The sequence below is a fragment of the Pithys albifrons genome, chromosome 6, assembly GCF_047495875.1.
Source record: "Pithys albifrons albifrons isolate INPA30051 chromosome 6, PitAlb_v1, whole genome shotgun sequence".
NCBI lineage: Eukaryota > Metazoa > Chordata > Aves > Passeriformes > Thamnophilidae > Pithys > Pithys albifrons.
The window spans coordinates 10197510-10215848 of NC_092463.1; the positions used below are offsets into that span (position 1 = coordinate 10197510).

The 18339-nt window shown below is 38.9% G+C and overlaps 1 protein-coding gene across 2 annotated transcripts in view; it reads right to left on the reverse strand.

Moving 5' to 3' along the window:
• ASPG (asparaginase) overlaps nt 1-18339 on the reverse strand; it is a 46155-nt gene that overhangs the window by 17806 nt on the left and 10010 nt on the right. For both annotated transcript variants that reach the window (XR_011697984.1, XM_071557414.1), the window contains exons 4-9: nt 16380-16505; nt 14829-14912; nt 13608-13734; nt 6898-7010; nt 5236-5421; nt 2260-2370 (exon numbers count right to left, since the gene is read on the reverse strand). Coding sequence is in view for 1 of the 2 variants with exons in the window: in XM_071557414.1 (XP_071413515.1) it covers nt 2260-2370; nt 5236-5421; nt 6898-7010; nt 13608-13734; nt 14829-14912; nt 16380-16505 (747 nt within the window). In the remaining variant the exon portion in view is untranslated. The remainder of the gene's footprint in view (nt 1-2259; nt 2371-5235; nt 5422-6897; nt 7011-13607; nt 13735-14828; nt 14913-16379; nt 16506-18339) is intronic.

The following is an 18339-nucleotide window of genomic DNA, read 5'->3' on the forward strand; positions in this document are numbered from 1 at the left end:
GACATGTAGCAGTTTGCAGGATGGGTGCATCGAATATAACTTGGGAAAAAAACCCAAATCAAAATGTAGAAAGGTCAGCCAATTCATGTGTAGAAAGTACTGGAATACAGCAATAAAGAAATGAAAAAACTCCAAAAGACAGATTCTGGGAAATCTGGAAAACACAGATAGAAGCCAGTCAATAAGAAAAAGCAACTGGTTTCCTCAATTCTGACAATTTTACATACTGGCACTCTTTCATGAAAGGTTGCTGATGCAGCTATAAAGCATATAGTTATTTCAATTAGAATTTTAAAAAGCAGGATTGTGAAAGTTTGCAAGAAACAGATGTGATGCTGGAAGGAGGAATGCCCCAGGTTTACTTATGTCTAGGCATGCCCTTTATTAAAAAAAACCTCCAAGAGCTGACAGCACCATAGCTGTCTGCTGGAAGAGTCCCATCTGCGTGTAACTCAGAGGATACCAACAGCTTTGGCACACTTTTAGAATTTGACAGGTTGAGATCATTGCTTTACACAGGTAACCTTAGCAATTGGCACCTGTGCTAAATGCACCCAGTGCAAAGCCCTACATGCCTTACTCAGTCCCACCAGCTCTTCACACATTTGTATGTGTCTGGGGGCACATTCCTTCCTTCTTCATGTTGAAAGAGAATCCTAAAATAACCACGCCAGCTTCAGGAAAGCTTCCGTCTCTTGGGAGACTATTGTTTGGTGATATGTTTAGCTGAAGATATTGCCACAGACAACATATTTCCAGGCTTTCCTTCTTCTCCTAGTCTTTACCACTCATTCCTGCCCAGGCAATGCAGCATGCTGCTCCCACAGTTGTGCCAACACAATTGTTTGTGGGTCTGTACAATGAGTCAAATGGGGAAACCAATCCTGCATAACTCAAAGACATTACATAAGTAATTTTGTTTTTCAAATCATATAAAGGAGGTCCAGCACATCACCACACAAAAACTTTGTAGCACATTCCAAAGGGCAGCACATGAAGATGTAGAAATACTGTGTGCCAGTGGTACTAAACTATAACACCTGTAACACCTTATCATCAAATCCTCACCTGAGTAAGTCAGCTATCTCACCTCAGCAAACTGGATCTCAAATTAAGTTTTAACTCACACACCTGGGCAGGAAGCCAGTTGGGAAAGTTTCTCCTGTTCCAGGTCAAATAATCCTTTGTGTTAGAAGATTAAAGTCTGCATTAAAAAAACCCAAGCTGGTGCATGTATTTTGCAGGGTCAATGAATGTGCCAAAGGGCACCAGTGAAGAGCTGGTTTCTAAAGTCTATATGCACAAATACATGCGATACCACCACTTCACACAGCACTGTGTTGGCTGCCAAGCATGTTCTTGCACAGAGTATGTTCCTGACATCCTCACTGAAGGCACACATAGCTCCTCCTCCTCCCGTTTTTCAGAGCCAGTGCTTTAGCAAACAACTGAAAGCTCCAAAGCTGAAACTGTTCCTAAGCACAGTAAGTGGTACTTCCAGCCACCAGGTATGATCACAGGTATCCAGATATGTTTGTCTAAACAGCTGCTACTGGTTGGAAGATATGGAGCATGAAATAATGATCAAATTTGTTTCAGTTTAAATAAAAAGAGAGCACCATGGTGAGATACACATGTGCATGCAGTGTTAAGTCTGGAGAGTGACTCATCATGATGTCAGCTCCCAAAGTGTCAGGATTATGATCTCACTGCATGCAAGCACAGAAACTCAGGCATTCCTGCAGACTGCTCCTCTCTTATCTAATTCATAGCTACATGTTTCTTGTACAAAAGGAACGTAATAAATAGCTATATAACTTGCAGAAAAAAGCCTTGATTAAGCAACCAGTCAACAGAAAGAATACTGTTAAACGAGTTCTGAATTTCAAAAGCAGGTGGTTCTTAGAATAAACCTTTATTTTTTTATGTATTTTAAAGTGTTATCTCCTCTTAGAGAACTAAAATTTAACATTCTAGACTACTACCACTTAAAGATGGCTTTTTTATGGCTTGGTTCCAATCTTCACCTGACTTATGCAGAGAATTTTTTTCTCCTTGAATCTACAAACATTTAGTTGTCTAATAGTATTTTCCTTAAAAAAGCCCACACAACTTGGGGTTTTTACATTATGGCTCTTTATGGCTCTGGAAACTATTGCTTTTAAATGCAAGAGAGAAGCTCAGGGCATGAAGCTATGCAGAAGTTAGCACAGTGGATGAGAAGCTTAAAGTCTTTCAAGGTCACACTGAAATATTTACCTGCTTCTTCTCCTCCCAGCTGTTTCCCTTGCTGAGTGTGTATGATAGTTTAGTTAGGGCTGCCTCTGGTGTCATATCACCTCCAGAAATTACTCCAGCATCAGCAAGAGTCTGAATAAAGAGGAATAATGATTCCAATTAGCACAGCACTCAGAAATACCTGTATGTACAGAAAAGGCATATAAATGATGAGCAGCTACAGAGAATACGGCCACTGTAATTTTTGTAATTTTAGTTATCAAATACCAAGCAAATACTAGAGCAAGCAGAATAAAGATGACTTTTACTTTAAATTCCTTTTCATGCAGTAACACTGAAGAATTCCACCAAATGCTTGCCACGGTCAGTTACTATGCTAAAAGGGAAAGGTTACAGGTCCGTATCAGCTATCTGCAGAGTTGTCAGATTCCCTTTATTGAAAAGCTGCAGTTACTACGTTTTAACCCAGTGGCATTTTGAACATTGCCAAGTAGGCTGTTCTCACACAGACATATTTACCATTCTTTTATGGGGCATTGCTTTGGATGAATTCCAGCACTACAGTGTGCTCACAGCGGGAGTGCTTTCAGATCCTTTTAGGCTGCAGGAGCAATATATGATTTAGGAGATGCAACTAAAATATGTAATTTACACAGTTCTGACAACAACAACTGAAAAAGATGACCTTTTAAACTTATCTTTCTGGTAGTTAAAAAAACTTCCACAATCTGAACAGAAGCAAAAAGAAGGATCTTTGCTTTGATCAGCAAGCCTCATAAGTGTACAAAACAGTAAAGACAAAGCAGATTTCAGATCTCTTGTCACTAAACTATACCTGGGCAAATCATGGATCATCCTCTTTGCTATAATGTGATGCCTCACATTTAAGCATCTTAAACTAGGTTCTTGCACTGCATTTTACTGTTAAGTACCTTGTGTATAAACTTCAGCTTGAAAACTTCTTGCAACTTAACTAATATTTTCAGCAAGATACAGCGCCTTAATTAGCTCATTAACCATCTCCAAGAGACCCAGACTAACATTTTTTGAAGTCCCATGGGAAAACATACAGAGAAGGTGAGAAATACTTTCTGTACTGCAGAACTAACCAAAGAACAGTTAGGGCTTTTTCAGCAGGTTTTAGAAAGAGGAGGAGGAAGTGATTTCCCAGCTTACTTCCTATACCTAAAGTCCCCTCAGTTATAAGTTTCTACTGCGTAGATGGATCAGAGGCCAGACATTCAGTTAACTAAAACAAACACTTCGGGGAAACCAGGGACTCAGCTGACCAACCTGGCCAGCTTGTATGAGTGCAAACTGGACCAGCCATGTGCAAAGACCTTTGAAATAATTAATTTAAAGAAAAATCAAAGTTAACATTACAGCAACTTTACAGCATTCACCCATGAAACTCTTTCCATTGAGTGGTTCCTCATGAAAAGAAGGCAATGAAAGAACAAGCATGAAGTAATTTTGTAGGACTTGGCTCAGTCAGTGTTGTCCTCAAAAGATGCCAAGAAAACAGGGCAGCCTCCATCAGTTGATGCTGAAGCAACATAGTACATACTCCATATAAAAAGTGGAAAACAGAAGAGAACACATTTCCACACAGCCTTACAGTAGTTCAGCACAACCTAAGCAGAATCTTTCAATTCAGTGTATCAACAGGCTGGATCAGACTGCAAAAAGCCATTTTAGAGGTGTCTACTTGGAGAATCTTTCAACCACAGCATAGAAAAGGAGTTTTCTTCCTTCCATACATTTTACTAGTTTATTTCAAGCAGAAGATCAAATAAAAGCTAGGCTTTATTTCCATGTTCTTTTTCAAATATAAATTTCATGTCTTTTATTGACTTTACTGCTTTCTTTCTTCCAGATGAACTGTTCTATCTAATCCACGTATTCCTGCAGTATTTGTTACAGAGCACAGCATCTTTGCAAAAATCATTAATTCTCAAAACATCTTCATTAACTTACGGAAAAGTTTTACCAACATCAAATAACTGCCTATATCAGAAAATAAAAAGTTTGGATACCAGGGAGGTGTGTATTTGCAAGTATAATCCATGTCAAAACCAAAGTTAAAAGAGACAGGTTTCAGCACCAGACTAGAGTATTTAGGTTTGCCATGCATTCAGGGAAGAGGCTGGCTCTGCCAGACGGGTGGTTGCTCCCAACAAAACCAGGTGTCTAACGCAGCAGGATGAGTCACTCTCTGGTAGAGCTTCTTGGCTATTTAATGGCTGGTCTTTTTCTAAAGGCCAGCTAAACCAGCTTCCTTCACACTACCACATGCCAACACATACTCTTATATGGTTTTGAGCTCTTCTTAGTCCCAGTGTTGTTGTATTTTAATACAACATTGAGAAACAGTTGAGAAACTCATTATAAAATGCCCTGAACATTAACAGCATGTACACAAAGCCTGCTTTAAACTAGCGCTCATGGGTTAAACTAAACTGATTTCCATTCTTCAAGACAAACATTTCCTTACATACTTTTCTCCAATCTTGCACTGAATTCAGTTGTGCTTCCAGTCAAATAGAGATCTGGGATTTGGAATATTGCTTGCATGTGCAGGCTTTCTTGATGCTCCCACATTGTAGCTAAGGAATCGTTATCCTGTCAAGTACTACTTTATTTGATCATCTGACCCCTAAACTACCTTTTAGCTTAGTGGAATCCCTTTGAGAGAGATACTACCAATCTAATGCAAAGTATCCTGGAGTGCTGCACCTGACAGGAGTAAGTAATCACTAATTTGGGATCTGAGCTGACTCTTTCCACCATTCCAACCAGGAGTGACAGGATCTTGTTTGTAGATATGCATTTAAATGCTTCTGGATTAAGATTTTTCGGATGCAGTTATTTTATGAGCAATAACCTTACAGTTAATAAACCTGGTTTTATACATTGGGACTACTAGCAGTTTACAATCAAGTTGTATCAGTTTCTTTTACACAGCAGTGAAGTCTGAAGTCATTGCAGAGTCCTCACCTGCCCTGTTGCATAGACAGTTTTAACAGACCCCCTTAAGCACTGGGTGCAGTTTAGAATCACTACTTTTCGTTCAGCTGCTTTCTTCAGTTCTTCCAGCAGGTCCTCTCTGTTGTTTGGGGCATTGCCACTTCCATAGGTTTCAAGGACAATGCCCTCAATTGGAGGTTGAAGAAATGCTTTTACCTGTTTAAAAACAAGATAGGGAAGAGAGACAGAAGGTATGTTTAAGTCACCATAAAATTTTCATGTATGGCACAGCAGTTTTAAAAATTATCTATTCCTGCTATAATCCTACAGGCTCTCATACCTTCCAATCTTCTTATGCCCTTCTGTGCTCTCCATTTGCAATAACTGCGACTGTAGAATAAGCTTTAAAAAAATGAGAATTTCCTTCTCTAGCTTCCATTAAAATTTCTAGAGGAATAGATTTGAAAATAAACTATTTTGTACAGTCATTACCTGAATGTGAAGAAGGATGCTATTGTTCAAGTGCCATTAACAGGCTATACTGTTGCACCACTGTTTGGCAGAACAAAAATGTAGATTTATGCTCATGAAATAAAGGTAGAATTATTGAGATTAGAACTCCCCACTCCTGCCCTGATTTTTTTGCTTTAGCAGAGATTTTTTTAACTAATCTCTGCCTAAGAGAGAGAGTGTTTAACCTTTCAGGAAATAACTTTCTAACGAAGCCTGGAGTTTTTTAACCCAAAACTCAAGCGATTTAACTCAAGGAGTTAAAAAAAAAAAGACACTAATATATTCAGGGCCAGTTGATATTGAGTTAGATATTTTGCCTCAGTATAAGAGAATGCCTAGCAAAGTCCTTTTCCTAGAAAGATGTATTCTAAATAACCTAGATGTTTCCTTGCTGATCACATATGCTAAATGCAATACACTGTAAACCCCCATGAGGCTAACTATGCAGTTGGAATTTTATTGCAAATATACCACCCCTCTGTCTTTCCATCTGTTCACATTCACCTAAAAGAATGGTGATATAATTGAGGAGTGCTGTTTAAACTACTGGATTCAATTTAAGATGGTAAGAGCCACAAAAGACCTGTCAGTTTAATGGAACTGATATTAGACAAGAATTTAAAGACTAATCTACCTAAACCACAGTCTGTCAAACAGTTTCTAAAGGAAAGAAAAAATCCCACTTCTCACTTTCAGCTCTCTGTGAACATTAGAGGGTCATGTTAACTACCAGTGTGAGACAAAATGAACCTTAAAAAAGAAGCATGAGCTGTAGAAATAATCACACTCCACCCACCGTATATTGTATTCTTTGACAAGATATCTATTAATATGCCTCAATATGCAGCAAGAGAGGATTTGCCTGGTCATTGTAGCCTACACCTGTCTACAAAACCACACTTGACCTATTTATGAGACCTGATAACAAATTAATTTTAAGTTTCAGAGCTCAGTTTATACAAAAGATATTTGAAAAGATTTTATCAATAGTTTATGGCATATAAAAATAGTCTTTGAATGACTTGATATTTTTAAAAAAAATTATCAGAAGAAGAGAGATCCCTTTTCCTCCCAAACCCCAATCACTGCTGCAAACAATGCAGCTTTCCTACTTTGGGTAACTAATCAGGTATTTGAGTGTCACTTCACCCACTTCCAAAATGAAGTGGGAACACTTACAGCAGCAGCAGTGATCCCTGGGAAGATTCGCAGAAGTCCCACATTCCTGTTCATATTGGTGTGAACTCGAAATTTCTTTTTGGTATTGGCTCTCCACACTGTTTCCCAGTTTACTATGAAGAGAAATGGTCTTTTTAATTTAATATTAGACATACTATTAAGTACATTTGTAGTACTTCATGATTGCAACATGGTTTTTAAAACTGTTATTATGTAGGGAATTCTCAAAAGACAATGTATTTTTAAAGAGGAAATGAAAGCCCATTTAAGACAGCAGAAATAGCAGCTGATTTAATACACCTTATTTATTAGGTGCCACAAATTTTATGTTCAGGACCACATCCAAGTCAGGCTCATCTGTTTTATATTTTAGCTTTAATTCCAAAATAATCTAGATTCCGAGCTGTATCAGTATTACTAGTCAATATTCTTAAGGTAGTGCCATTCAAGGCTTGCTTCAATTAATAGCATTTTATAGCAAAGACTTCCAAAATTGATATTTATTCAATGGCCACTGGTGAACAGGATCACCTGTCACACACAAAGCTGTATACCTCTACTACAACCTCTTCAAAAGAGAAATCTGGCTGCTGTGAAAAGCATATGAGTGCTAAACCTCATGGCTACTTCATGCTGAATGTGTCCTGTTAGTGCCACCTCTCTCAGTTCAGAGTGCTCAGAAAGCCTCAACCAGCAGAACATCATGCAGGTCTAGCACAGCTGAGATATTTACTTGTCATGCACTGACCTGAACTCCATTGTTATATACCTGGCCTGATACCAGCCTGGATTCATATTTAGAAAACAGACCTTGATCTCCTCAGACATGAGAGATGACAAATACCGTTACTGTTGCTTCTAATCACCTCCAGAGTTTATTAGGTAGTTACTAACGATTAAATAAAATAGCAAGGATTCAATTAACTCCGATTATATATTTAGAGCCAGAAGCCAGCTGTTTAACTAATAGTTTGTTTGTGTTGCATTGTCAGAATCCAAGTCATGCATTATTGATTTCAAAATTTTCCTACTTCAGTGTAGGAGCACAGCATCAGTAGCTCTGACGGCTCCTACAAGGCAGTGGAAGAGGTTTAACAAACAGCAGCCAACAGCTCAGAGGTCATGCTTCAATGAAAAGATACCATGCTGTAAAGCTGCTGTTTCTCCATCATGAGTTAAGCTTTTTAGATTTTGGAGAAACTCCCAAGCAGCGAGACAGATAAAAGATCTGCATGCATAATACTGGCTTGCTGTCAGCCATGTGGAGAATTACTCACACCAATTACTCGCAATCAGCAGACAGGCACTTGCAAAAAAAAAAGCCATCAGAGTATATTTAAAGGCCTCCATTGAAGCCTTCTCTATCGCCCCATTACCAGAAATACTAAACACTACACAATCCATTAAGTCAGGACAGAAAATAGTAGTCTCCTACAAGATTTTATGAACTTTCCTTTCCTGTTGTGGTGCCCTGTCAGCAACTAGAGCCTGTGTTTGTGCTTTCTAAAAAATACCACACATCATTAAGCAGGTCACAAGCAGTTGGCTTGGCTTCATGTTGGTCCAACCAGTCCCAATTCCTAATGGATTCCTAATGCCCTGGGACTGGGAGAATGGAAATATAGATAACTTCTACATTTTTTTCTTTGTGCTAAGCTTTCCAGCACAATTCTAAAACCACCTTGCTGGTCTTAGCAGTTAGCCAAGAAGCTCTCAAAGGCCTTCATCTTTCCAGAGTGAGTTAGAAACCTGCAGGTTAAGTGCAGAAGCCATGCATTTGTTCTGTGTGAGGTTCATAGGCCTGGTTAACCATGTTAAGAAGCACCAGTGTTTAGCAATAAGCCCATTCCTCTCAACCTTCTAACGCACAAGTTAATTCTTTCAAAGCAGCCTCCTCTATAAGCAGCAATGGCAATAAAATTGTATCACAGCTTGCTTTCTTTCATCCTCCATAAGGTAGGAGTCCCTGCCAAAACTTCTCAAATGCATACTACTACGTTTGGCAACTGTCAGCATCCCTAATGCCTGTAATGAACTTGAAGAATGAACTGAGGAAACCTGCCTTGGCATGGATCACTAAGATATTGCCAAAAGCAGAAGACCAAGGAAAGAGATCAGAGGATAGGTTCAGAAGTCAGACCTATACCAGGCCTATACCTGTACTCTTGGAGTACACTCTACCAAATTATATATCATCTCCAAGATAAATTTAATGCATGCAGACATAGTATAGTGATGTAATTCCAAATTATATTAAAAAAAATAAAGATTGCCTCTGAGTTAACATTGGCTTGGTCATGAACCTCGTCAGCCTACATAACGTGTTTGGTGCTGCAGACTCCACAGATGTCAGTTTTCCATTAGCCAAACAAGTCTAAAAGGCAGAACAAAAGGCAAATGTGATGCAAGAGCTGAAGACAAACAAATATACATAAAACCCCGGCTTCATCTCACATTTATTCACTTATATTGAGTAAGTGAGGCAGAGCACCATGCAGGGGAAAAGAAATCTAAAACACACCTTTTGTGCAACCTCCATCTCAAAAATTACATCCCCTAAAAGGAACAGTATTTATGTCCCATAATTTCAAGCATCCCATAAGTTTAAGCATCTTCATGATACTGAATAAACCAACTGTCCCGCAGCCTATGGTCATACCACACAGCAATCTCTTTTTTTTGTTAAGTTAAAAAAAGAAACAAAAAAACCAGTCTAAGAATCATTAAAAATTCTTAAGTAAAAAATTCATGTACAAGCAAGTGAAACAAAAAAAGCATCTATTGGTGGTTGTAACAGCTTTTTTTCTTATGGATAACAGAGACTAATTAGGGATACTCAATTTTAGCACTGCACAGAAAATAGTAACCTGTTCTGACTTGGATGGACTGTGCTTGTAAAGAGTTTAACTGATACAGCGTACTGCATTATGTAAACCTCGATGCAAAGCTGAGGTACAAAGGTAAGGTAGTTACTGGTGTGGTACAGCAGAAAGAAAGTTTTTAAAGCAATGCACATAAAATAAAGATGTAATGGCTATATAGTGTATCCCAAATGGCTTGGGATAGATTGCATTATTCAAGGAGATTGCATTCAAGATATTAAGACCTTTTGTTTACTCTTCCAAACCATCTCATAAACAATAGTCTGATATTTCCAACCTCTCTCTCCCTACCAAACACTGTAACCTTTAAAATTTCAGTCAAAAAATCACAACCTTATCGCATGCAGCTTTATTATCAAACACACACACACACACATGGAGAAATATGGTGATAGGGTTAGTGCACAAAAAACATCAACCTGGAAAAACAGAATAACAAAGAGAAGCAGCTCAACACAGATCAGAAAGCAGCAAGCCCCCCAGTTGTTTAAGGGTGCCTATGCCACAATGCAGTTTTTAATGGGAGAGCAGCAACTCAGAGCGACACCTCCCTTAGGAGTGGTGACTGAATTCCAAGTTATGAAATCAAACAAGAAATACAGCTTTTCTTGATTGCAGAGCTCCAGACAAACAGCAGCAAGGCTTTCTTCTCATCCTTCTCTGCAGGGCTACGGGCAAGTCCTACCATTATATAAGCTGCCCCAGCACTCATTACAATTCATGGTGCAGCCAAGGGGTGGGGAGCACAGACCAGCCTATGGCTGCAAACTCCTGAAGGAGAAAAACAAGCATAGTCCCCTTTTTTGGAAGTTTGTTAAAAAAAGAAAAAATCAACATACATCCTTTGAAATGAATATTTAAATGGACCGGTGTCGTTGCAACAATCAGTCTACCCATTTAGAATGGAGCAGGGACAAGGATCAAAAGCACTCCAGTGAAGAGAGCTGGCACTTCCTTTAATACATACATGACCTGGGCTTTTTATATAAATTACCAGAACTGCTAACCAAGATGCAGACTTGGCCAGTATAGCTTTTCTCTCATGAGACTGCTGGGTAGATGAGCCCAAAAGGGCCTTCTAATGTTCTGCTGCTGTACCACATCTGCACACACAGTCACATGGGCTGCTTGGACCCCGCACAAGTTGTTTCTCATCATATTGTCCTGTACATGTGCACCACTCCCAGAAGTTACATGCATCTGTGATGAAGAAAGTCCAGCCACAGTAACCAAGCAAGTTTCATGTGTGCTTCATTAGGACAATCAAGTATAGAGGAGAGTCATCAGTTATAAAATATACTGAGAATCTTTACATATTTCAAGTTAAATAGTCCTTCTTGTCTCTCCTGTTTCCAAAACATGGGAGAAATAAGGCAAGGTCTGTTATTTGATAGGCTTTGAGATTTTAGAAATATTTTTGGTTATTTCTATATGTACCACACCTGAAATGTTTCTGTGATTCGGTGGTTTCTGATTCTACTGCAAAAGTGTTTCCCATTTGCATTGGGTTTCTTGCTCAGTCCAGGAGTAACCTAGAATTTTTCACTTCTTACAGGAGTTTCTTGTGCTAGGTTGAAAGTCTTGAGGAAGCTGACACGCTTGCCCATCTAACACTGGGTAATGGGACTCTTAGGTGTTGCTAACATAGCTAAGGATACAGCCAAGAACACAGCCAATTACAGGATTAGAAATCCACTGAGAACCTCACCTGAAGAGGCAACAGGGTTAAAAATGGATATAAAAAGTGAAAAGAGTTGCAAGGGTAAGGGAGGGAAGAAGATTTAGCTTCTTTCTCTCATCTCTAGCTCTGAAGTAGATTGTTGCTTTTGTATGCTATGCCCAGCCATGAACAGCATGTCTTCTCATTCCTGTGTACCAATCCATGATCCCACAGTTCCCACTTCCTCCATCCTGCCATTTCTCCCCTTCTGCTTCTCTGGAATTTTCATTCCCAGCTTTGTTAGAATTGGGAAGCCCGAGGAAGGGTTTCTGCACATGGCCTACTCCTTCTGGCATCCTCAGGCTGTTCTCCATAGTGCTGAATAAGCAAGAGTCAGCCCTGTCTACAGGAGGATTAAGACATATTATACAAAATCATTTGGGGAAAAAAAAGAAGTTAAAAGATGCTAGATTTGTTTTGTTTGTTTTTAAAAGCCCAAGTGGTTCCTTGTCTCCACGAAAGCTTTACACAAGGACTGTACAAGCAAACTCAAGAGAGACAGCAATGTTTCAAATAATTACTTTGAACAAAATAAAGCAGCACTAGTAGACTGCCCATACTATAAATTATGTTCTTTCAAAACAAAACAATCCTTCAGTAGTGACACCATCATCTTGGATAAATGATGCTACTCTAACTGGGTAATCAACTGAAGCAAATAAGACTAGAGCCTATCACACCATCAGTTTTTAAATCAGAAATCCCCACTGATCCCAATGAGGCATTTACTGAAGACATAATGGGACCCAACATGGGCCAAGGGAAGCGCTTAATAACTTTCTCATTTTTCTACTCTAGACAAGGAATCACAAAACAGTTTGTTCAAATCCAAGAGAGAAATGGTGTGCAATTTGCAGCTTGATTTCATTATTGATTAGTCAGTAAACAGAATTTATTTATATCCTATTTGATGCAGTTCATAAAAACCTTAGAAAGAAAATTCTCCCCAGTTCACTGCAATCAACTGACACCATTTCCGTTGATTTCAGGTACATCCTGTTTGACACAGCACAGGAACAAAACAGCTGCAGACTCTCTACCTAAGAGATCTCTTACAGACACCTAGAGTATTTCACAAGCTTCCTCAGTTTGTATCTGGCTGCTACAAACACAGCACTTTGATCCTGAAACTTTGTTAAGCTACTCCCACACGTTAGGTGGAAAGGCTAAAGTTTATTTTTCCAAATTGCAAAATGTCTTTCTCTAGTAGCAGAAACCGTTCATAATGGCACATTGCATGGCACAGGGCTAGACCTCCTAGTGCTGCTGACAGCAGCTCCCAAAAGAATTCAGGAACATCCTCCTGTTCCCATTTTTTTGTAATAATGAATATTTTCATCAAGTCCTGCTCCTATTTAATACCTAGTCTATCCAATAGCGTGTTATAATTTTTAAAACTGTCCTTTAGCATGTTTTTTGGCAGCTCCTCATGTGGCTAAATTCCAAATGTGTCTCTGTTCTCCCCTCTCCATCAATGTGTTAATGACTTTGCAAATGGATACTGAAACCTTCACGAAGTTTTTCACTTCCTTAAGAAACAGATCCACAGAAATTACAGGGAGTCTGAGTAAGTCTAGGGGAAAAACTTCACACAATGTGTATTTTAGGTCTGTTGTTTTCTATGTGCTTGCAGTTCAGACAGGTCTTAAATATCCAGTAAAACATCTTACACAATGACATGCATCAAACAGAGAATCTGTTGAAGTTGGAAGTACTCTACAATGACTTCTTTGCCTGATTTCAGAGCCCATCGTGGTCATTAATGAGATTAAACTCTTTGTTCTTTCAGTCCTCACTCCCTCATTTTTATCTTTAGACAAAGTATTTTCATGACACAGGGGCAACATTCCCTCTGGTTAGTCTGGATCTTCAGTCAAAGTCAGTCTAGCTCACATCTATATTCAATAGATAAATACAGTTGAGTCACAAAATCTCAGTGTTACTAATATTTAAACAGATACATGGCAGATGGAGTCAAGCTACAGGGCTTTCAAAGATATTTTTGAGTTTGAAAACAACATTTCGACTACATAGACACAGCTTCTTTTCAGCTACAGTTCTATTGCATGTGGCATAAATTACACAGCTTAAGAGATGATGTTGCTTACTTGTAATATCAACCTCAGCATTTGCAAGTGGAGGCAGGTTAGGTGAGGAAAAGGCATTGAAACTCCCAGCATCCACCTTAGTCACCCTATTTCCCCTGTACAGTTTATTATAAAAATACAGGCACACCTGCAAGACAAGTAAAGAAACAGGTCTATGAATAAGGCAGTAATTAAAAGATGCAGTAGATAAATACTGTAGTCCGTCCTTTATAAAGTGTTTTCTAAATGTTTAAAGCAACTCAGAGGCTAGTGGATGTTTACAGGTCTAACCCTTTCAAAAAGAGTTGGCACATCTGTCACACGCTGGTTTAAGAATTTAACAAAACAAGTTAAGAGCTAACTAGTTTCATAATCCTCTCATGAGGCATAGTCAAGGAGACAGAAATTTGCCTGCATACTCTTCAGAGACAGAGGAAAGAAACAGTGTGGAGTTTTTATTAAAGTTATCAGTATGTATAAATTCAGAGTCCAAAACACAACAAAAGGCCTGGTGAAAATGAGGATAACTTTCAAAAGAGTTACCATACATAAATAATCACGTTCCTTCTCAAATCTCCTAAAGTTTGTCAAATGGAACGTGAAGGAAAAGAGATACCTCAAAGCTATTATCTGTTATTAAGATCTGGGCCAGTCAGCTATTGTTGTCTTACAAGAACTGGCTTTGGGAGCATGGCAGAAGTGAAATGATGTGTAACCTGACCCATTTTCTCTCTGATTTTTGGGCTGCACAGCACAAATATCTTTAAAGGCAGGGTGCTGAGACTATGGAGATAGGGTGCTGAGACTATGGAGATACTTCCATGTCCATTAGATGTATCTTTCTCGACACTTAAAATCTTCAGAAGCTAGAGCTAGAAGACACTACTACCAGTTCTAGATCAACTATAGAACTTCAAAGCAACATTCAGTTAAAAAACTGACTTACAAGTGTTTCAGATCCCACATATTTGCAAGAGAACCTTCAGTTTCAAGTCTATTGCAATATATATTGTATATTGTAATGTATAGTCTTTATAGATGGTATATGGGCAAATGGAATATTTCCATGTGAAAAAAAGCACATGCTTTGCCATGCAAGCACTGTTACCTTAGTGGAATCCATTCATCTTCCTGTTTAAATGCAATTCCTTACTGCCTACCAGATATTTTGTGTACATAAGTATGTGTCCTGACTAGAGGGAGAAATGCAGCTCCTGAGATGATCTTCCCAGGCAAACAGACCTCAGGAATCACGAACTGCCCAGCCAACAGCAATGCCCCCAGAAGGTTGTCTCGGCCGTCATTCTGCAACTCGTATATGGGCACCTGAAGAGCAGAGACTGAAATTACACCCTGGCTCTTATGTAAAGCCTACAGAGCAGAAAAAATCAGTCCAACTTATGCAATACAAATACATGAATAATTTATGTAAGAATGATTTATGACAAAAAAACTTTTCTTCATCCAAACTATTTTAAACTGCAGCAGATGGCAAGATTTCTCTCTGTGCTTAAGAGATTTTTATAATTTAACTACTTAAAAACTAATACAGAGATGACTCTAGTGTGATTAAGAATATTAAGACTGGCTCAGGAAAAATATAAAACTGGAAAGCAGTCACAGTTAAAGTGACTGAGCATGAGAAAAGTGATGATACAGAGAAAAAGCAACAGCCCCAACCATGCAGACCTGTGACTATGGGCTTCACAACAGCTCTCTTGCACCACCTTTCCTCACAGTATAGAGAAACTGAGCCAGCAGGTTATTACTGCCAGAAAAGGGCAAGATTAAAAAGAAGAAATTTGGTCTGCTCACTGATGACATCCATGCCTTTTCAGATTGCCTCTTTATTAATGGGGATTCAGAGCTTCTGTCAGCAATGAAAAAAAAAAATCACATGCTCCCTTGCTAGATCACATGTCAGGCAGATCTCCAAGCAATAAAGCCAAAAAGAAAGCAAAACCTTGACTGTGATGTATCACGACTAGACTGCCCCATGTCAAGATGGTAAGTGGGAGCCTACTCCTTCCTAGACTTTGGTATTTTGACTTCAAATAGACCACATGTGAAAGGGAAGTTATGAGACTGGGGAGGGGAATTTTACAGTGTGATGTTTCATCTCTCCTTTGTGATTAGAGCTGTATTTTACACTCAAGCAAGCTATTCTAGTAAGGCAACCCCTCCCCCTCAGACAATATGCAAAGGGCTGATCTCCAGCTAAGAGAATGAAAATTAATAAATGTAGTCTTCAGAGGAAAGGAAAAAGACCATATTAGATGCTTTGTGGAACAGAAATTATCAAAAATGCATCTAATGCTTAGAGTTTATTGCAAAAAATTATAAAAATGCAACAATGAGTAACACAAGTCAGGATAACAACTGATGAAGTAAAAAGCAAGAAGATCCAGGGCTTTAAAAGAAAAAAAAAAACCAGCTAACAACCAGTGGCCACCTGAGGCTAGAAAGATGCTTCTCATATAAACCGATTAATACACAATGGCCAATGACAGGCTCTTATATCTTTTTCTGAAGCATCTAGCCCCAGCCATAATGAACTACTGGTCTGATTTGGTACAGAGTTGTAAAGTCATTAATGATAAAATTATGGGGCAGATGCTCAGCTGGTGAGCCCATTAGTTCTCACTGATTTCTATCAGCACTGTGACCATTCACCTTGGCATGGGGCCTGCCCAGACTACTAAGCTGGTCAGTGATAATCAGGATACAACCAAGTTTTGCACATAAAACCTGAAAATGAGGCTTCCTGCTTCAACTTCAAATTAACTCCATTACCTGCGATCCTGTCAGAACAACAGTTTTACCCAGGTTCTCACACATGAAGGATAAGGCTGAAGCTGTATATGCCATAGTATCAGTACCATGAAGGATCACAAAACCATCGTACTTTTCATAGTGCTCCTGGAGATGGAGAGACAATTTTCACAATGTTAGAGCAATACACTGGCACCAGCAAGTGAGGTACACAGGGCATTAATTTCACTGATACAGGCAACAGCATAATACTTCGAAGGGTACAGCATTCATAATTCCTCCTAAAGTCATCCTGTTTCCAGTTTAAATACAATTAAGGGTTAATAGGACACTAAGCGCTAGAGCCAGTAATTCTAATTACAGAACAGTCAAAGAGATTCTTCCATGTATACATATTAATGCAGCATTTTTAAACCAGAAGACTGCTAATTAGGAAAAGCTTAGCAATGGCTTTAAACAGGAATGTTAACATATGCAAATTAGTCATATAGTCTGATTTCTTGTTGCTGCTTTTACTTTAGGGATTACACCATTTACAGGAACAGATTAGGCAAACCAAGGCTATCATAACATACAGAAAAAAACAGTCCATTTAATCCAAGTGGCAGACAGGCAAACTGCCAGTGTCAGAGTGCCCTCTTCTGATGGAAAGTCATCCTGTCTATAGCAGAAAGCAGTGAGGAGGCTTCTTGTTCATTAATGTATGTTCATTTGCTGGTTTCTGAGAAGCCCCTTAAGACTATGAGGCACATGCAGATGTAAAAGAAAAATTATAATAATTTTAATCTACATGCAACTGCACACAGAACGTTTTTTTAATGCAAAGCCATGAATCTCACAGCTCATCCTGTTAGAAAAATGTCACCTATTGGCTTTTGGAGGGAAAAGGAATTGGTTCTTCTATTTTAAGAGTGATGGGACATAATAAATGCTGTAGTGAGAAACATTGATTTGGTAACCTGGGAAAGATTACATGGAACTCTTAAGCAGTTGCATGAAATGCCAGTGTGGTGGGAAAACAAGATTTCTTCTTATTTACACTTCTTATATTACAATAGGAACACATGCTTGGCATGTCCTGATAACAGGTCATCTCCAAACTCATGTCTACCTGTTGCTACCTACTGGAAGTTTCAGGGGATTTCTGCTCATCTCTAACAACTGAGCCAGCAGAACAACTGCCAGTGTTGCAAGATCTTCCTGTAGACCCAACTACAGCCTGATGCAGAAAGCCTGCTGCAGCTACTCACCAGCACAGTAACAAGGACAGCAGGTTTCAAGAAAGGCCAAGCTCACAGAAATAGCCACTTGTCCCTCTAAATCGGTATGCTCACAAATATTTTCAGCCTTATAAACCTTATTAGATGCAAAAGAACATAGTTTGGTTTAAGCTTCCTAATGTAAAAGATCAGACCAGTAGTTAAGGGGATATCCCACAGAAACATCTTGGAATATTTCAGTGTGGAAAGTCATCAGCACATTACAGCTGGCCAAGCACATCATATCCATGATGAACACAAAGTGGCAGTGTCTATACACAAGCCAGAAAGTTGAAGTTTCTTTTTTTTCCTTCTCAGCACTTTTAACTTGGAATACACAAACTGGGCCTTTCTACATAAAAGAGGATCTGTGTTCTGTGCACAAGAAATAAACACTTTTTTTTAAATAAAAACTAATATGCCTGTATGGAAGAAAGGTAAGTTCTTTCCTGTTCAGCATGGGATTGCTTCCTTCTCTTGGCTCTAGGCTTTTCCCAGTTGCACCCTGCTCCATCCTAGAGGCTTTCCATTTACACACCAGCTCCATCTTTTCTTTGCCCTGGCAAGATCCATTTCATAGAAGCAACCTCTCCAGTTTGATAGTTTCAGGATTAGAGAGCCTAAAGGTGAAAGACTGTTTCCTGGATCTTCAGTATTATTCCCTGCATTATTAAACTATTCACGTGCATTGCTAATGTGTGGTCAAGGAAGGGAATTTACAG